The following is a 22,199-nucleotide window of genomic DNA, read 5'->3' as shown; positions in this document are numbered from 1 at the left end:
GCCTAAGTATTAATTAATATCAGTATAATTTAGCTAAACGTTCTTATTAAATATGGTAAATAGTGTGAGTGTAAAACAGGCTACAACCATATGAATTTAATGTTTAAGTAACCTACGTCCCTAGGTTATAATTCATATTTTTTATTCAGAATCTTTATTACTTCTTTAGTGACTCAAAACTACCAGTGAGCTGTAAAGGTCTAAAGTTTTATTTTTATCAAATTTTAGTGCTTATAAGTAAGTTAAAATAAGCTTTAAACTCCTTGAGATATTCACATCATACAACTATTTATAAAATTTTTCTAAAGTTCTAACAAACAAATTAGTTTAAAATTTTGTAAACAGAAAGTTGCTATCAAGATACCAAACACAAATAAAAGCTTGGTTGAACATTAACATGATTGTTAAACTTCTAACAGGAAATATATTAAAACCAACAAAATGTCATCACCAAACAACCCTTTTGAGTTCTTCTACGAACTGAGCAAGCCCATATGGTATTATGAGAAGGCTGATTTGAAGAAATCACCCAGTTTTGAAGATGGAATTCCTTCTGAAACTGAGTTGAGATACAGGAGTGAAGGACCCAAGTTCATACAAAAAGTTGGAACATCTGTTAGTTGAAATATGTGCTTATTTTTGTAATTTAATTATAAAATAGTTCTTATAATAATAAAACTGCGAGTTCATGAAGAATTAAACAGTGGTATTTTTTCTTATCAATAATTTAAAGCTAAGCATCAAAACAGCTGCGGTTTGAATCTTTGGTTTTAATATTGAACAGCTCATTAATTATTTAATTACAAAATATTAATTTAAATGTTTACTTGTTTTGAGATGGAACATACAAGCATAGTAGGTTAAAATAGTTTAAATTAAATTCAATAAATATTTGTTTCTGTTTATGAAAACTATTTGAGTGTAATAATCATTTTAAGAATCCTATTATGTGTTTTTACATACTAATAATCTTAAATGCTATCATGTTTTTAGTTGGACTTAAACTACATGACTATAGCAACAGCTTCAGTCTATTTCCACCGCTTCTACATGAAGCACTCATTCAAGAAGTTTCACAGGTACAAAATTGTAAACTAATTTTTAATACCTATGATAACTTTTAGCATAACTTAGCTTCTCACATAACTTGATAAAACAAATAATGATATCTAGTTTTAACAATAACATATTTAAACAGTAATATTTCATTATTAAACTAACACATTATTCTGTATATTAAGAGCATAGGGGGTAAACACTTTTTTCACAATTTGATCTTATTTTATATAGTTTTTACCAAGCTACAAGATGCTTTTTTAAAATTCACAATAACTTTTGAGATATAGCCGGTCAAAGTTGGAGCAACAATAGATTTCTTATGGGATGCTGGGAGGGGCAAACTAAAACGGAAAATAACTAGAAATCACTAAAAATCTATCTCCTACGTTTTTTAAGATAACTGCCTCAAATTTTTAGGTAATGTTCCTTGCAATATTTAAAAAATTCTGTTGGAGCAAAATTTAAAAAAAATCATAAAATGAAAATTTTGTAACAGAAAAATTTATTAAATATATTTATTTGTAATTCTTTCCAACAGCATTTTATAAATATATCAAGGAACATTCCTGAAATTTTGAGATAGATATTTCAAAGAACATAGAAGAAGATAGATCTTTAGTAAAATAGTCTATTTTTGCTGCTTCAGTTTGTGACTTCCATAAGGAATCTATTGTTGCCTCCAACTTTGACCGGTTATATCTCAAAATTTATTTTGAATTTGAAAATCTGTAAAAAACATCTTGTAGCTTAGTAAAAACTGTATAAAATAAGATTAAATTGTGAAAAAGTGATTTACCCCCCTATGCCCTTAACAAGTTAACACACTTTAACAAAGCTATGAAAGTTAAAAAAATAGCTGAACAGTATTTCTATAACTTTCATAGCACCATTGCAGTTTGTTAGCACACAGAAACATGTTCAGCTTAATAAATAAGAGTTTTGTTTAAATTTCTTATTATTATATATTCAACTGAACTTGTTTTGCTAGGATTTTTATTAGCAAATGATTAACTTAAAATTTTAGTCAGAGATATCTAGTTTTATAATTTTTTAAATTCTACATGAATCACCTATTCAAAAAGTTTAACATATATGTATGTTGATTTTATAACATTTTATATACTTAAAATCTATGAGTTTCATAGGTTAATGCTGTTTTTAATTCTTATTTTCAACTATATACTTACAGGGTTGCTAAAAACCTGGAATCCTAGGAAAACCTGGGATTTGAAAATTTAGGCTAAAAAAAGCTGGCTTTTCGATCAAAATTCTATAAAAAAAATTAGAATTATGAACTAAAATCACTAATAAAATTGGAATTTTAAACAAATTTTACATGTTAAGTAGCAAAATTACAATCTCACACCAAAAATTTATCATATAGATGAAAAATTCGTCCTCATCAAAAAAATTAATTAAAATACATATTTAAAGAAGCTTTAAGATATCCTTTCAATGTCTTTATGCTATTTAACACAGTTTAAACTTTATTATATACTAAAAATAGACCCTAAAACGTTTAACTTTGAAAACCTGGGGAAAGTTTGCCAAAAATATTTGAAAGCCCTGTACTTATTCAAAACAAATCATATGTAAGTTGATGTAATATAGCTTAATTTAACAAGCACTGATAACCATGATATTAGTTTATTAATATTATGTACTTGTCTTAAACAAGCTACACGTTGTACTGCTATAAAATAGTTTTAAAATATTTTATTTTACAGGTACGTTGTTGCCACATGCTGTCTCTTTGTTGCTGGTAAAGTTGAAGAAACGCCTAAAAAGTGCAAGTAAGTTTAAAAATTCGTTTCGTATGTAGTAATAATTACTTAAAAAAATAGTTTTAATTGTTAAATATTGAATACTTTAATAATGTTGAGCTAAATGTATAAGTTTTTTGTTCACAACATTTTAAATTGTGGTTTATTTAGATTCATCTGTTATAATATATTTTTCATATTTTTTTTAACGATTTTTTTGTTGTTAATGGACCTTTTAGTACATCTTTTTCTATTTAACTTTTGATATACAGCCCCTAGAAAGCCTCATAACAATTTAAATTGGCATGTAGTAAATTATGTGTACTAAAGTTACTTAATGCCACAGGAGGCCTAAATTCATTTTTGGTGCTTTTATGCCTGCTTAAATTATAAACTATAAGTTAATTGTTATAAAATATTCTACTTACGTTAGAAATTTATTAAAATTAAAAGAAAACTTGTTAATACAAAAATAATTTTTTATTGTCTATTTTCTTTATTATTTTAAATTTTACTAAAAGTTTTTTTTTTGAGCTCAAGGATTAATGATTATCCTCTTTGGCCATAAAACAGTTGACCAAGTAGTTTGAATTAGGATTAAAATTTTTTTTTAACATTTACATTATAGTCACCTCTTGCAAATCTACATACTCGCTTAGTTACGAATTTTTTTGTAGACACAATGTGCGCAGACTCGCGAGAGGTGACTGTTATAGCTTTTACATAAAGTTTTCATATGTTGATAGTCAGCTCAATTTTTTTTAAGCATCTTGTAACTATCAGGCTTAGTATTTTTGCTTGTTCAGTTTTGTGTTCTCAAAGCTCCAGTTTGTGTAATTTTATGTGTAAAATTTCATTATCTTCAAAAAGCATATCTTTTTTTGTTTCTCATCTTAAAACATCCAACTTTCAAGGGACCTGATGAAGGCGGCGAAGGCGAATTTGGCCGAAAGCCAGTGGGTTCATTTCGGGGAATACCCGAGGGACGAAGTGATGACCCTGGAGAAAGTTCTCCTGCACTCCATCCAGTTCGACTTTCAGGTGGAGCACCCTTACAAGTACCTGCTCAGATACGTGAAGGCACTGAGAGGTGGGTGTAGAAAAATTTGTATAAATTTGAGAAACTTTTGAAGAAAAATTTTGAAGTTTTGAACAAAGTTCACTAAACACCTAGTTTTTGAACAAAATCACTGAAAAACCTAGAATTTTAAACAACTTACACATGTTAATAAGTAGTAATGTTTGACATAAAAAATCTATAGTATAGATAACTATTTTTTTGTCATCACTAAATTATTTTTTATTGAAAAATTATTTAAAGAAGCTTTAAGATATCTTTTCAATATCTTGATACCATTTAACACAGTTTTTTTTACCTTACCCTTATTTTTAACAAAAAGTAGACCCTAAAACTTGTAATTTGAAAAACAAGGAAAAGTTTTGAAAATCTGGAGATAATTTGCCAAAACATTTGGCAACCCTGTATATAACTATCATTGTATTAGTAAACATAAATTTATAATTATTTGTAAAAAGTTTTAAAAATATCAAAATAAATATTGATACTACCTAAAAGTAATCTTTTATCAAAACCTGCTTAATCTTTGTAAATCTAGGCTTTTAAAAACAAGTTGAAGTTGATTTTTTTTGCTTATTTTAAAAAGCATCACAAACTGTTATATGAAAATTTAATAAGTTAGTAGCATCTTTACACTAGATAAAAATGTAGTGAGAACCTACATCAGTTTTTATAACGGTAGGACTTATAAACATTAGTGTTTAAATAAGTCAAGAGCACTCCAAAATTATGATGCGTATGTTTACTAGAGTATTATTTAATATTACTTATATATATTTTTTCACACCCTAATAATAAGAAGTATGATTTAGATGTATAAATGATATAAAAGATAGTTAGCACGGATTTTACGCTTATGTAACACCAGCACCTCAAGACAAGATGAAAGTCATGATGCAAATGGCGTGGACTTTTGTGAACGACAGCTTGTCAACCACTCTGTGCTTGCTGTGGGAACCTCAGATCATTGCCGTTGCCGTCATGCATCTGTCCGGTATGATATATTATTTTGCATATTGTAACAAATATTAAAATTATGTGTTTCTGTAATGCACTTATCTGTTTTTTTTTTGTAATAAATTAAAATATTTATTTAACTTGAAAATAAATTAAATTTTTGATTGATATGTATAATGTAGATAGATATTAAATAATATGTAAAATATATATTATATATAAAGAATAAATCTTGTTATGAAATCGAATCGTTTGCTGTAAGGCATTTATTTATCTTGTATGTTTTGTTTTGAACTATCTGTATTTGTTCTTACTATATTATTTAAGTTCTTTGTAGTTTATTATTAGAGTATGACTTATGAAAATTTTGTTATTGTTTCTTTTAAGAATAATAATTAGTTTATTGCTCATCTTTATATTATATACAGTGTGATAAACCTGTAACAAAATATTTGTCTACTTTCGGCAGCTTTCCCATTTGTTTCATTTACTTAAGAGTAAATACGTATTAGTTGTTTGATAGTTTTGATAATGTTATGAAGTGCGTTGTGATTACTTACCAAAATACATCTATATATATATATATAGATTTATTTCAAGATGTAAGACTCTAGAGTCCTTTGAGTCTTACATCTTGAAATAAACCTTTTTATTAATAAAGCCCTCAAGGTGGGCTCAGTGTGAAAAATTTAATTTATTAAGTTAAATAACTTAATTCTATATATATATATATATATATATATATTAAAGGTTTTATACATTAAATAAATTGTTTTTGAATTTTTGAATTATAGTTTTTATATAATTAAATAAATAAATAAATAAATAAATATATATATGATTAAAAACGAAGTATTAAAACTTATTCATCCATATATGTTCATTAAATTATATGTTATTATTCCAACTACAGTGTTTGATAAAAATTTTAGTAACTCATTAAGTAATTTGTTTGTTTTAGTTTTAGTTTTACAATTTAAAAACATTAGTTTTAAGTTGGAAAGTAATGAAAATAGATGATTATTTTTGTTACAAGATGAATAGTATTGTTAATTATTTTAATAAACTCTGTGAATATTGTATGAAACGAAATTAAAATAGATTTATAAATGAAATATTTGGCATGTGACATAATTAAAATTTTAACATAATAATGTTTAAGTTAGTAGTGCTGTTATCAGTGTAATAAATTGTTATATAAGATGTTTATGTTGTAGTTTGTACAAAGTTTATTACTCTTTTACACTATCAAATTAATTTATTGTACAATAACCTTTGACTTCGCAAAAATTTTCTAGATGCATTGTTAATTTTTCACAGGCTCTATTTATATAAATAGTTATGTACATATATTTGTTTTCGCAGAGTTGTCTTACATATTTGTGCTTTTAACACGCATATCAAAACTATACTTGTTTTGTATTTGAAGCAACTATAATTTTTGTCTCTCAGCGTTGTTGTATCCGATTATTGATAACCACTTTTATATCTAGCCCATCTCATATATATATATTGCCCACAGGCCGGTTGAATAAGTTCACACCGTCTGATTGGTCAACAAGTCACCCAGGTGCGAAATGGTGGGAAAAATTCGTGCCTGGAGTTGAGAGAAATATATTGGATGAAATTTGCCATAAGGTAGTTTATTTATTTTGTTATTTTTAATTTTTATTTAACTAAATTGTTATTTAGCAAATAGCTGATTTATATGTATATACTTTTTTATATTTAGCTTTAACAAACTCAGGTCAGTATAAATTTATTTCAAAACTTAGTTTAGATTAGATAACTTTCCTATACTATGACTAGTTCTTTATGAATGATTTTATTAAAAGTTGTATTTTTATTTAGTCCTTTTGTTATTTCTTAGGTGTTTATAGATAAATAAGCATGATTAAAGGTTTTTTAGTTTTTTGATCATAATACTTTTTTAATTTTTTGATAAGTTCTGGCCAGTTTGATGTTACTCAGGGTTTTTCTTCACTTTTAATAGTGGAAAACCAGACTTGGTAAAAAGCACTGTGTTTAGTTTTTAAAAATCTCTAGCAGCGGGATTTGAAATAATAATTTAGACCTACCACCGGGTATTTTTTAACACTAAACACAGTGCCTTTTACCAAGTCTGGGGAAATCCTAATATAGATATGAGATCTGTATTCAGAGCCATCTAAAGCAGGCCCATACATGCTGATTCAGACTGATTGGTTTAGTTAAACAAAGCTTATTTTTACAGTAACCAAGTAAAAATATATTTACAAATGCAGGGCTGCCACAAGGTCAGGAAAAACTATAAAAAATATGACAAAAGCCAGAAAAAGATGGGGGTTTTTGAAAAAAATGTCAGGAAATTTGACAGAATTTGAAAAAAGTTTCAGGTTTTGTCACTTCAAATTCACAAAATTCTTAATTTCCAAAGCCTTGAATTGGTAAAAAGTTAATTAAAAATCCTTCAAGTCAGACTAACACTAAAATTGCATAATTTCCTAGAAATTTGCCTTCATCAATTATGCCTTCATCTGTTAAAAACTTATAAAGTATTCTTATAAAACTGCAAATTTTTCTATTAACATTTTGAACTTATTTCAAACATTTCAATCATAGACAGATGATTCAAGTTATGTAATGGAAGTTAGGTGATTGAATTCAGCAAAAAAGAACTGTTGTTTTGACCTGTATAAAAATAAGATTGAAAGCTTTATATAGCTTAAAGTTTAGATTATATTATTTTTAGAATAAGTTTTATTAAAAGTTTGATTTAGAAAAGTCAAACAATTTTAGGAAAAATCAGGAATTTTTTTTTAGCTTGCCTGTTGCAACCCTGGAAATGTTAGACTAATAATTAAATAGATTTCTGTACAAATAACACTGATGTTAATAATTTTATGCACCACTTTATTGTTAATAACATTTGTTTTTTCATTTAAACAATTTATTTAAGCAATGCTTTCAAAATTTAACTACCTTCCTTTCCAAAACAAAATAAATACTCACAAAATTAATTAATCAAACAAAATACAAGTCAACTAAAGAAACAATTAATATAAAACTAATCAAATTAATCGTAAAAAATAAAAAAGGTATTTAAAACAAAAATGTACTATTTAAAAGTATTAAGTGTAATTCTAGATCCTTTATCATGACCTAGTTGATTATTAAGTTTAGGTTTTATTTTTTTATCATAATTGTCTCTACTGCTAGGAAAATATTTTGAATTTTAGAAAATATAGTTACCTCAATAGAATTAAAATATCATGGTGATCTTGACAGATTTTATATTGTTCTATATGTGAAAATACTGCATTATTTGTAGGCAGTAGTTTAATTAGCAAATAATGCAGTATTTTCACATATAGAACAATATAAAATCTGTCAAGATCACAATGATATTTTAAATTCTTTTGAAGTAACTATATTTTGTAAAATTCGAAATATTTTACTATTCTTAGTTCTTTGTTTGTTCTTTAATTCTGACAAACAGTTGCTGCTCCGTTTTTACAATATATTGGATATCCAGGTCACCTGGATATTGAAACTTATTAACGATGCAATTTTTCTTCAATTTATTGATACGATCTTTTAATTAGAAATAGTTTCTAATGTTAGATGTACTGAAAGCTACTTTTATATCTATACCAATTGTTTCCAAAGTTTTTGTTATATTTCTGCTAAACTTTTCTGAAATCTTTTTTATATAAGGAACTGTTAAACACATTTGTTTCGGAAGCTGTGGAATTTTGTCTTCTAATTTTTGTAGTTTTTCTATTTCGTAAATTATGAATTAATTGGATAACCTTTTTTTTTAAAGAAGATCATTTATTCTATTTATTTCTAGGTTCTGTAGTTCTTCTGATACTATTTTTTTGTTTCTAATAAGCAAGTGTCTGATCAAGTTTTTCTTCCATGATTGCGCGATACAAGAGGTAAAATTTAATAGAACGTCAGTGTTTGATGGTTATTTTTTTATAAATTAAGGTAGTAAAAATGTCTCTTCTTGTTTAACACTAATCTCAAAAAAGGGATGTTATTCGATGTACTGGATTCCATTGAAAAAATAAGATCTTGATGAAGATTATTTAATTTTTGATTGAATTCATTTGCCGTTTTTCATTGGAGAATGTAGTAAAAATGTCATTAGCATATCTAGCGTACATTTTGGGTTCGATTTCTTTTGAAAGACCTGTTTCTAACTTACTAACAAACGAATTAGCTAAAAGTGGGCTAATGGATATCCCATGGATAGTCCATCCATTTGTTTGAACACTTGACCATTGAAGACGAATATGCTCTGAGAACAAGTTTTAAGTATGTTCTTGAACACTGTTTTTGTTATTTTTGATTTAGTGAATATTGAAAAATTTTCATTTGAATATGCATCGTCTGCTAATATGTTTTCTGTTTCTCCTTATGGAACACATGTATATCAGACTTTTAATATCAAATGTTCTACAAACATCTGCTTTTTGTGGTTTTATATTGTTTAAAGAATCCATAGATTCAATATTTAAATTAATTATCCATTTAATTTTTTTTCATGATGTTAACGAATATAAATTTTTAAGGTACGTAGTTTAAATAATATGCTCAACACTCTACAAACAAATCGTTGAAGAAAAAATAAAAAAGTGATTGAAACGTGTGTCTTATACAAACAGTTACTTTACTTTCATAACTTTCAAAAGGAAGCAAGTACCAGGGTTGCCACTAAACCTGGAGTTTTAAACTGTTTTAGTATATTTAGATATTAAGTAGAAAAAAAATCTATCTAATAGGTGAAAATTTATTGTCATCATCAAAAGTATTTTGCGTTTAAAAAAACATTCAAAGTATTAGTTCAGTATCTTTTCAATGTTTTTTTATACTGTTTAACACATTTTTTAACCTTAATCTCAACTTCGAACTAAAATTAGATCCAAAAACGTTTACTTTTAAAAACCTGGAAGATATTTCTCAAAAACCAGCGGCCGCCCTGTTATACTTCCACTCGACACAAGCATCACTGATATACTTTTTCTAACAGATATTAGACCAATATTCTGGCAAGGAAGGCTTGGGAGGCAAGAAAGCGCAGGATGGCAAGCGTGAGAGACCAAAGACGCCCAAGAGGGAGGGAGAACCCCACAGCAAGATGCAGAAGGTGCAGACGCCGCAGAAGGCGAAGGTGGGCAAGGGTCAGCCGGGAAGGAACTTACAAGTGAAGCAGGAAAACAATGTTGGTGTTTAATAATATTTTTTTTTATTTAGATGTTGCATAGTTTAATGTATATAAGTTCAAAGATAAGTTACAAAGTGATGCATCGTAGGAATATAATGACAGTATAATCAGTCACAAAATAAAATGTTTTACTAATATTAACAGAACTAATAATATTGTTAAGTTGAAACATGTTATATAGTTCTTGAAAAACTTATTAACTTTTTACACAAACATTTTGTACCTACCGTGTAAATAGAGGTACTTTAAAATACCATCCCGTTTCAACTCCAAGGTCCACCCCACTCCCACTTCAAGCAAGAAGCCTCAAGTTTCACGGGTAATATCTTCCATCACCCCCGCTAAAGCCATACAACAACCTAACATGCTGACGCCCAATGTGAAACCGATTCAAAAGATGCAGCAAGTGAATTATGATTCCAAGCCGATTGAAACTATCGGTAGTAGAACGAACAGTGTTGCCAATAATGAACAGGTAAGAAATTTGTTTTTTTATTTATATCTCCAAAAGTATGTTAGCTACAAAAAGTACATTCACCACCAGACTTACAACAACAACCAGTCGTCGTTCCCATTGAACACCATCTCAACCGAGCTTACTATGACTTCACACTCCAACCACGACCTCAACATGACGTCACACGAGTTGATGACGTCACAGCCACCTTTGCCGTCGCCCTACCAACAGCAGCAGAACCCTCCGTTGCCCCCGCAACAAACATTCCCCAACTTGAATCCCTCCACCAACATCCTTCCCCCGCCCCCTCAGTTCAACATTCCTGTGACGTCATACAACCAGCAAGTACCCCCTGTGACGTCATACCAGCAGCAGATGACGTCACCGTACATGCCGCGACCCCCACAGCAGCAGCAACAGATTGCCATGGCGAACTACCAACAGCATCAGCACGTTGCCCAGCAACAAGGATATGGTTACCAACAGCAACAAGGTGGTTATAACAATAGGGCGCCTCACAGCGGAGGAAATTATAACAACAGGGGCAGCAACAGGGGAAGGGGTAAGAAGAGTAACGGGGGATGGCAGTCGATGTTGTGAATAAAAATGAAAAGTTTATTTAAGTGAGTTTGTATAAAATAGTTTAAATTTAAAAATTTTTCTAATATAATTTTTTGTGTTTGTTTTTCGTGTTAATACTTATAGGCGAGTTTTTAAGTTGTGTTTTCGTATTTGATATATAGCTCTAAAGAAGTATTTATAGCAATTTTTTAATAGTTTTCCTAGTATATTTATAACTTGATGTTTCATATTTCATGTTAAGTTATAATAAAATAGAGTGATAAAGAATTTAGAAGTTTATATAAATGTAAAATTCTAAATCTCACAGCAATCAAAAAGTAATTAAAATTACATTCTAAATAAAAATACTTCAAGTTGTTATTAGAATAAGACTATAAATAAAGGTATGTTTGATAAGGTTAATTTTTCTTTACATCATAAAAGAATTTAAAAAAATGTTATGCTATGTTTTTTATAGCTTGTAATTTGTAATGTATATTTATTTAAGTATTACGTAAAATTATGTCTACTAAATGGGTTTCATTAATTTGGTTTAACTTAAGTAGCTAGCTACTTTATAGATTGATTTAATGTTTATTTTAAAATTTACTTATAGAAGTAAAGTCCAGTGATCAAAACCAAATAAATAAAAGACAAAACTGATAAATAGCAACTGAATATTTTTTTTATTATGTTGTATTTTGAAAAAGCTTTAATAAATTTTTGCTAGTTGATTTTGTTTTAAAACTAACACATAACAAAAGTGTGAACATGTAATGTTTTAAGATCGCTCGAATAGTTTAAGTTAGGTGTATGTATTTAAAAATTAACTTCAATATTTCCTTCTAAAAAACTTAAAATATCTCAAAAAATAGCTTTAAATGATAATGTATAAAGTTATTATAGTTTGTAACAAATTAGATCAATTTGTTTAGCTTGTACACTTCAGTATAATTCCTGAATAATTTTTATGAAGTCATTAAGTTTCAAATAATACAGCTCTGAAACGTTCTCAAAGTTAAGCTTGATTATTCCTGCTGAAACAATTTGGTTTTAACTTATAACCGGAAGTTTAATTTGAGAAAAAAAAATAATAAACAAACTATGAGAGATCATGTTTAATTTTATTAGCTATTTTTGTGTTGGTAAGATTAACTGTAATGCGATTTTTATTACGTTTATCAATTGAAATATATTATAATGCTTTTTGAGGACAATGCTCAATTAATTGTAAAATTGCATTCTTTTATACTAGTATACTTACTGAATTTCCCAAAGAGTGCACAGAAGTTTACATTTAGTTATACCTAACAACGCTGAAACAATATCTATAAAATAAAAATGTCTTAAAACTATATTATAATCTTATTCATTACCATTCCATAATATTTTTTAATGAATTGTAGAGCTTTTTATATCACTATCAATCAGAGTTCCCTAAACTTTTTTTAAAATGCCCTATCTAAAGAAATTAATAAAACTATGATCCTTCCAACAAGATTACTAAAAAAAATACCATTAAAAACACCCAAGATTTTTTTTTCTCGCTCTTCATCAGTAACTCCAGACTATCTTATGTAAATTTTAAATTATGACCTCATGATTACCCCGGCGGCCCCTTAACTGCTCATGGCCCCCGAAGTGGGCACTAGGCCCTCTATGGTTAACCCTCTATAAATAGTTGAATTAAAATGCCATTGTACTTGAAAAATGTCCGATGTGCACGTTTTTAAATAATGATTTTTTGAAAGTTTGCCAATGATAAATATATCTGATAGTATAAAGCTAGTACTCTCTATTTATTTAGCTAATAATTAATTGTTTTTTGATAGTTAAAATGTTTTGTTTTTCAGAAGGTCGCATACTGATGCTTATGGCCCACTATGGGAAACCCTGCTTTAAACAGTTGAATTGAAAAATCTGATGTGCACTTTTTTAATCAAATATTTGTTGAAATGTTTGAAAGTTTATAAATGATGATGTATCTGACAGTATGTAGCTAGTACTCCCTATTTATTAAGCTAACAATTCATCGTAATTTAATAGTTAAATAAATTTGTTCTTTAGAAGTTTTCTTACTTAATGCATATGTTGAACCATTGATTTATTAACGTTTCAAAGTAGCATATCATTTAGTGTACAAAATTCAAATGAAACAAAATTTTGCTAGCAGAGTTATTTATATTAGCTTAAGATAAATTTATAAGTAGCAAATGTAATAAATTTAATTTAAACATGTTTAAATTAAATTTGTAACTAATGAAAATCATAACAGAAAATAACGAGTCTTTTCTTAAATCTTAAAGTTATAGAAAGTAATGTTTTAAGCAAATTTTTTTTAAAGTCTAACAAGTCAAAAATTAATCTTTGTAAATAAATTTAAGCTTTATTTTAAACGCATTTATAATGGTCTTCTAATTGTCTAAGTTATACACATAATTGTTTTAAAACATATGCTAAGAAAGCTGTATATACATATCTATTACAAAAATCCTTTCGTTTAAATCAGTGTTTCCCAAACTTATTTTCAAAAGGCCCTTTTTAAGAAATTAAAATACTCTGGCTCCCTTAAACAGATTTCTAAAAAAATTACCCTCAAAACCTAAAACTTTTTTTTGCTCATTATCATCAACTTCAGAAAACTAGTGTCAGTTTCAATTTATGGCCCCTAAATTTCTGTAATGGCCCAGTTTGGGAACTCCTGGTCTTAATATTGCTTTTTATCCGCAGACTTTTAAAACTTGATGTATTTGCTTATAAAAAATAAACGATTAATGTCATACTATTTTAGTTAGCAATTAAAATAGAGCAAAATGATAGTTTACGAACTTTATTTTTATACAAAATATCAATGCTCGTTTTTGGCTAAAACGTTTAAAATTTAAGTATCACTAGATAACTAACAGTAATATGGCTAAAAAAAACTTTTAATCTTGAGAAAGTAGTTTTTGTTTTTTAACATGGTTGTGGTCGGTTTTGTATCAAAAATATACAACATAAAAGTTAACAAAAATCTAAAGCTTTGCCTGTTTTTACTGTAGAATTTAAGATTTTATCAATTTGATTTTTATATGTAGTTTAATTTATAACAGAGAGAAATAACACTTAGATTATACACCAACGAATAAATTTATATGAAATACTGCTATTTTGTTGAATAAGTATTTTTTGCGTAAAGTTTGTAAATCTTAACTAGGCAAAATAAAATATTGTCAAAATTTATATTTCTAATCTATTGTACTTTTCAGATTTTTGCTGCTCACAAAATAGAATTTATTAGTTGGATTAGGAAGTGGTAGATGAAACTTCAAGGCCATTTGATTTTAGTTTTTTTTAACTTAAATATTTTATCGTGTAATATATGCTTTAATAATATGTTTTTGTCTTTCGGTGCCTATTTACCTAAAACTGTGATTTATTACATTACTTTGCTATTAATAAAAATACTTTTTTTTATTATACGCTAAGAAGGTAAGTTTATTTATATTATGCGACAAGTATTTATGTATATTTTTATTTATCGAATTAATTCTTTACGGTAGTTATGCAACAGAAAGTATTAATTAAGAAAAAGTATGCTGTCATCCAGTAATATTCCATTTTTAGAATAGCATTATCGGATATTTATAATAAAAAATTACTGTATCTAGAATTACAAATATTTACAACAAAAAAATTGTTTATTTTGTAAAACATGTACTCATTTAACATAGATTTAAAAAAGAAAACAATTATTTAGTTCCAACTAGTATAAAAACTAGTTAATTAGGACAATGTAATGTATACCTAATCGTAAAATTCATTTCTGCTCAATTTACATTATAACAAACATTATCTAAACTTTAAAAAGTTAGTTGAGACAATCCGAGAAATGTATAAGAATAAGTACAGTAGCCTCTCGCTTATTTACGCACATTGTGTCCACAGAATAAATGCCAGAGATCGTAAAGATACGAAAGGTACCAAATATACTTACTATAGTGGCTGTTTTTAATATTGCTTCTAGTTAAAAGCATACTGGGGACTTGCCCACTTTTAACAATTTGTTTACTTAATTTGTTACTATGAAAACAAAAGATAAAAAGAATTTAAATTTATATAAAATGATAACACTTGTAGAAAAATTTTACTAGTTTTAATAACAAGTAGGTTTTATCTTTATTTATATGTGACTTATTTAATACTTAGCATTTATATTCTATTCTACTTAACAAATTCAATTTATAATTAAGCATTTGTTTACAATTAATAAACGGTTTGCTGTCTATATTAAAATTTGTTTCTATAGCTTTTTACTAAAATATGCATTTGGTGCTGTAATGGATTTCTTCTTTTGAACAAAAATTTAAAAAGTATAAGAAAAATGTTAATACTGAGGTATAGCTAACTGTTTACCAATTAGTCAAAAGACACAAGTTTACAAATTCGAAAGATATAGAGAGGTGAGTTAGTATTTAAAACATATTTTAAATAAAAAATATACAATAAACGTAACTTATATAAAATTTAAACAAAATAAAAAATTTACTTATTGATTTTTTTTACAATTCTAAACTTCGTAGCTAAACGAGAGTGCGTAAAGATGCGAGAGGTTACTGTAAACTAAGATTTTAGAACAATAATTAAAAATTTAGGTATTGGGATTAGAGTAGCCACAACTAAAGGGTTAAAATATTTTTAATTCAACCATATTTGTTTCAGATAAACTCTATACCATTTTAAAATGAAGGTTATATAAATAGTCTGAATTATTATAATGTTATAAATTGTTTTTTTTTTTGTAATTAGATTTTGCTTTTATGAGGGTTTCCAAAAAATATATAGAAATTAAAATGTAGATAAAAACCCGGGTATTGGAGATATTTTGATTAGAATAACATGAATTTTCAAACAAGTTCTTGAAATTTTATAAATAATAATTTTATATATATAATAATTTTATAACGAAAAGTCCATCAATAATATAAGATTTTTAAGTAGCTTTACAGTATCTATTAAATGAGTTACAGTAACCTCTCGCATATTTACGCACTTGTGACGTTACGCACTCTCGTTTAGTTACGCATTTTAGTATTCTAAAAATAAAAATATAATTTTTTTAATTGCACAAATTAGGTTTATTGTATATTTTTAATTTAAAACATGGTTTTAAATGCTAATTCACTTTTCTATATCTTTAGACTTTGTAATCTTATGTTCCTTGACTAATTGAAAAACATTTAGTTATACCTCAGTTTATCAGAAATTTTGTATACATTAAGAGATTAAATTTCTGAAAGAAATATGACTGTGTTAAATAATGAAAGTATAATGAGAGTTTAAAACATAAATAAATAATACAGCACTCTTGCCCTGTATATGAAAAAACATCTAAAAAAGATATCTAATGAAACTTCTTAATCCGAATTTTTGTAGCATGAAATTTCATTCCTACTCAAATAATCCATTAATATATCTATATACAATGCAAGACAAGTTTATCCCTATGTGGGCAAAGATCAAATTAAAAAAAATGTAGTAACATAAACAATTTTGATTAGACATATTTTTTATATTTTATATATTGTTGTTCAAAATAAGAAATCCATTACAGCACCAAAGGCATATTTTTGTAAAAGGCTATAAAAACAAATTTTGATATAGACAGCAAACCGTTTATTAATTGTTAACAAATGCTCTACTATAAATTGAATTTGCTAAGAATAGAATATAAATGTCAAGTATAAAATAAGTCACATATAAATAAAGATAAAATCTACCTATTATTAAAGTTAGTAAAAAAATTTCTACATGTTTTATTATTTCATATAAATTTAAATCTATTTTCAAATATATATATAATTTTTATCTTATGTTTTCAAACTTATAAATAAAGTAAAAAAGTTGTTAAAAGTGGGAAAGTACCCAGTCTGCTTTTAACTAGAAGCAATATCAAAAATAAGCCATTATTGTAAGTATATTTGGTACATCTCGTATTTTAACGATCTCTCATATCTTAAAGCACTTTTTCTGTGGACACAATGTGCGTAAATAAGCAAGAGATTACTGTATATAATACATAATGATGATTAAGCATTCTTTAAAGTTGTTATAAGAAATATATTTTTAAATGATAATAGTAGCAATATAAATATTTAGAGTCAATAAGTTGAGCTCGAAACTATAATGTATTAAGAGCTTTAATTTTTTTTTAAATTTTAATAACCAAATAAGATTATCCTTTTTTTTATGTGATTCTAAAAGTTATTTTAAGGTTTACAGTAGCTATGACTGAAGCCAAAGTAAACTTGTTAATTAATAAATTTAAGTAAAATTAATAAATAATTGAAGATTTTTTTGAAGACCTTATAAAAATTTTAACTGTCATTCACTTAAAAGTCTTTAGTATTTTTTCAACCTTAGACGGGTGCAATTAAAGTGGGTACCTTACCAATTTCTTTACGTTTTTAAAAGCATATAATAGAAATTTCGACCTGTTAGTAAACATATATTAAATATCAAATAAAATTAAAAAAGTTCCCTCAAAAAATGTTAAATATGGTGTGCAAGAGGTTACTGTATACTTTTTAAGTCAGTTTTTTTTACCTTAAGTCTAATAATCTTATAATAAAATTGGACTATAATTTAGTAACTTTCTTACAACTGGAAGAATTTTAGAGATCTGAATATATTTTTCAAAAAATTCTTTGCAACATTTAATTATAAGTCGAACACCTTATTACGTAATTAAAATAGGTTACATTGAAAAACAAAACTTTTTCTTAGAAAATATAGTATTAAGAAAACGTAATTACCATAACTATATAACTTGTGGTTTACTTTTTAAAAAACCGAAACATATTGTTTTGACATACAAGTTTGTTTTTTCACTTTAGATTTTATAAAATGAGTTTAGTAAATCTTAGTATGCTACTTAAACAATTTCTCAAACACAATAACTTTGGACTTTTTCTTTTATTGTGTGTAATTTTATTTGACAAAATAGATTTTTTTCTAAATCCTGAATATTTAAGTTTCAGACTTAATGATGTTCTTCAAGTTAACTTATAAAGATTTGACACTTTAATGATACTATTTTTAATTCAATTTTAGGTTTGAGTTAAAATATTTTTTTATGTATCAAAATGTTTTCATAATCACTCTATACTGCTCTCTATTGCTAAAAAAAAAGTTCAATCATTTTTGTATATCTTTGGATTGTTTTTTTAATAATTCCTGGTTTTGTGTTATAATTTTGATAAAATTTTTATAGAACGTATAACAAGACAATTATTGTAATTTATCTTTTGATTAAAACGGTTTGATTTTTTTAGAACCCCACACCGAAGCGGACAACCTCGTTTGCAGCTTCGCGCCCCTCTTCGCCGTCTTCGTCGTCTTCACCCTCTCCGCTCCCTTCTTCTGCCATCTTTGGCGCGTCCTTTTCCCACCGCGAGTCCCTTCGCCCTGCAGTTGGACGTCGTTCCGTCTCGAAGTTGAAGTGGTCCCACTTGATGCGCTGCTCCATGCTGCGGATCTGCTCCGGGCAGAGCGGAGCGGTGCTCTACGTCGGTCTGGCTCCGCTCTGCCTGCAAAAATGTATGCCTTGTTGTTGCAAAGGTAGATTTTTGAATCGTTTTTCCGCAAGTTACAACATGATTAAATTCCAGTACTTTTTTTTTCTAGCAGTCTGCCTAAGGTTAATAACTTTCGAGCCACGAAAGTAACAGTCCTGATAGTAATATTTCTTAACTGTTTGTTTTGCAACCGTCAGCAGCTTCTCAATAACGCAGCCCATCGACTTGTAATTACTGCTTTCAACAAAGCTGTACCACCTCAGCAATGCTTCATTCAACTTCTCAGGATTGTCTAGAGATGGACTTTGGCCCTCAACTTATACTTGACAACATTGTCCATGAATGTGTATTTGTTGCGGAGATTATCACCCAGATAAATAAGACTGTCCATAGCTTGTTCTGAGGTAGGAAAGTTCCTGAAGAAAGATTTAAACTCTTTTTTCACACTTTTGTTAGCATATCCAAGGCAGTAGTAGGATTCATAGTCAGTAAGTTTTGACATTGTAAAATGGAGATATGGTAAAAATCTACAGAAATATAATTAGTTGCCGTTAAAATAGGATTTATTGTTTTTATTAGATATAGAAACTTTGGAGTAAGAATTATACTATGCAATGTTGGATTCAACTGATTAAGGAAAGGATTTACAAACTCTATAAATGTAAATAGTTGCAAAGAGAAAACCATGCAAGTGATAAGTTTAGCTTGTTATGATTACAATGAATTATTAGTAGCCCTACATATATAAACAAATCTATAAACTCTATTTAAGAATTGATTCAATTATCTTTTAAGTATCTCTAAACATTATACAATATAGTGAAGTTAACTATATGTATCAATTATAGTCTATTAACTAATAGCTCTTATGACAAAACTAATCAAAGTTACTTATCATGTACAAAATATCAAAAGTTACTCTATAGTTATACTACCAAAAGTTACATTTTTGGTTCCAAGTTATTTGGTTATTTATAGTTTAATCTATTCTTTAATATTATCTATAAGAAATTAAAAAAAAAAAAATTCTACACAATTTTTCAATATAATGAGTGGTAAGTGATTTATATAGTAGCAGTTAATGCAATGACATAAAAAAATATGTTTAGCTAAAAGCAGTACTTTGAACTAGTGCATGGATCATTTCAATTAATACTAAATTGGGTTATGTTTCGATTCTTTGTTTTACAGCAGTTCATAGCTAGCTACTAAGTTCATAAAATTTACTTTAAGTTTTTTTTTAGCTTACATAAATCATAAAGTTTTATAACGATTAGTTTTAACATCTATAAAAGTTATTTAAATTTTTTTGTTGTCAAAAAAAAGTTTTTTGTTTTCTTTATGTTTTTATTTAAAAACTACATTTTTTTAATTTGTACATCATCACTATAAATATAATGAATACACAAGAAAATACTAAAAACCTATTTTTAATTTATAGTGGATACAAGTTGATTTATAAAATTTACTTAGTAAGTAACTTATTTCACTGAGAATAATAATCTAGGTAAATACTTCGCTTAGTTTTTTCCTTAGAGTGTTTTTGTTGATCTTAAGTTTTTTTCGAAAACTCTAGACTTATGCATCATTTACTACTTCATTTAATTTAAAACTTATTCAATGCCTTAATTAACCTGTTGATAAAATTTTAAAAGTTTTACTACTTTGATAGATTTTTACTCAAAAATATAAGTTATAGACAATAAATATAATTAATTGGTTAAGTGTAAGTAGTTGCAAAACTACCATGGAGCCTTTATTTTTATTCTAAATGCTGTACAAAGCTGTGAGAGTTTAAAATTTTAAGTGAGAAATCTTGTGTACACTGCACGAACATGTTTTAGTTGTTATAAAAAATAGAAGAGTGTTTTGGCAGTAATTTTAACTAAAAAAGCTTCCAGTAACAAAAAACTTTCTAAAAGCACTTTAAAATCGTATCTTTAAACAAAAAGAAAGCATTTTAGTATCCAAGATGCTATATAGTGGAGACAAAATTTTACTCTTTTTACACCACATATTAGCTAACATCTACTGTACTTTCCATAGATAAAGATCTTCTCTATAATTTTACAATTACTAGAATTTTTCGGTAATTAATTTGCACAAAAACAACGAAAAAAATTCAAAGGTTAGCTACGTCACAACGGGCAACTTTATAAAAAAATTGAAAAAAAATTTAATTAATTAATTATTAATGTTTAGAATTCAGAGTAGATGAGGCTTGTTTTGATTTTAAGTTTTCTGCACCTGCTAAGCTCCGGCGCCGCGCAGATTAAGAAAGGGTGGGAGGCGCGGAGGGGCCAGTTTCCGTACGTGGTGCAGGTGCACGACGAGAGGCCGCACTTGGACTTTCCGGAGGAAGGCGACGTCAATCAGTACCTAAACAGGGTCACTTGCCAGTGCACCGGCGTCATAATAAAAGCCAATTTCGTTCTGACGGCAGCCCACTGCGTCGTGCTCGTGGAAAACGGAGCTCCGTCGACCAACTACGACATGTGGATCGTCGCGGGAGACGTGCTGAGCAGGCGCTTCAAGGAAAAACTGATCCCGCACTACCACGTGCACGTGAAGAGAAACGCGGATGACGTCATACCCCACAGCGAGTACAACAACCCGCCGTTTCACGACAGATTTCAACGACGGAGGGTAAACGACATCGCCTTGCTGTTCTTTGCCGATCCGCTGCCGGTCGACCGCCATCCTTTCATCCGCAGCATCGCGATCGGACCGTGGGACGACAGCGAGCCGGGAAGGGGCGCGGTGTGCAAGATAATGGGGTTCGGAATGACGAAGCTGAGGTGGTTCGTCGACGACCGAGGCGAGTGGGACACTGTGGACTACGACGATACCGACCGGCTTCTGTGGGGCGAGACGACGATCTTGCAGGACAGGGCCGTGTGCAACACGGCAGAGTACTTCAACGGCGAGTACCACTACTGCGTCGGCGGAGGAGACCAGCAACCGCTGTGCGGAGACTCGGGCGGGCCGCTCGTCTGCACGGTGAAGGGGACGGACCGTTTGTACGGCACTCTGATCGGAAACTACAAGCGCGACAGGGTGGACTACTACACCAGGCTCATGCCTTACATGGGCTGGATCGAACGTATGGAGGAGAGCAGGTTGAAATATAAGAACGAAATTGTTGAAAGGGCGCGGATGCGGAGAGCTGAGCTGGAGCGGGATGCCAGGAAGAGGAGCAGGAGAGCGGAAAAGAACTGGAGGAAGAGGCACAATGAGAGGATCAGGAGGATGGAGAGAAGGAAGGAGGAGATCAAGCGCGAAAGAGACGCGGCGAGGCGTGAAGCAATCAGGCGGTGGGAATTGGAGCAGCTCGAAGAAGAGAGACAGAGGTGTCATCGCGAACCTTGCGAACAATAATCAACGTTGAATAGAAAACAACGATTTAACCGTATAAAATATTTAATAAAAGTAAAAGTGAGCAAAACTTGTCTCAACGTATATATTTTTTTTTCTAAACAAGTATTTTTAGTTTTTGATCAACTCCTTCCAATGTAGAAGTGGGCAGCTAGTTAGGACCCACCAACAGATATCTCTG

The 22,199-nt window shown here is 28.7% G+C and overlaps 1 protein-coding gene across 1 annotated transcript; it reads left to right on the top strand.

The window, feature by feature from the left end:
* Window positions 1-425: 425 nt before the first annotated feature.
* LOC145840432 (uncharacterized) lies at window positions 426-11,259 on the top strand. The gene is made up of 9 exons (XM_082947693.1): window positions 426-615; window positions 994-1,079; window positions 2,787-2,852; window positions 3,737-3,912; window positions 4,769-4,894; window positions 6,380-6,495; window positions 9,875-10,066; window positions 10,344-10,544; window positions 10,614-11,259. The coding sequence occupies exons 1-9, from the start codon at window positions 442-444 to the stop codon at window positions 11,124-11,126; spliced, it is 1,650 nt and encodes a 549-aa protein (XP_082803819.1). The 5' UTR covers window positions 426-441; the 3' UTR covers window positions 11,127-11,259.
* Window positions 11,260-22,199: the final 10,940 nt, after the last annotated feature.

This window comes from Thalia democratica, chromosome 7 (genome assembly GCF_965202585.1).
Source record: "Thalia democratica chromosome 7, ktThaDemo2.hap1.1, whole genome shotgun sequence".
NCBI lineage: Eukaryota > Metazoa > Chordata > Thaliacea > Salpida > Salpidae > Thalia > Thalia democratica.
Note: the sequence above shows the minus strand (reverse complement) of the source record. Positions and strands in the feature narration are given on the sequence as shown.

Coding starts and splice junctions, on each gene's coding strand:
- LOC145840432 (XM_082947693.1), top strand. CDS start 442: ATGTCATCACCAAACAACCCTTTTGAGTTCTTCTACGAACTGAGCAAG. Junction 1,080..2,786: donor TCATTCAAGAAGTTTCACAG/GTACAAAATTGT, acceptor TTTATTTTACAG/GTACGTTGTTGCCACATGCT. Junction 10,545..10,613: donor GTGTTGCCAATAATGAACAG/GTAAGAAATTTG, acceptor ATTCACCACCAG/ACTTACAACAACAACCAGTC.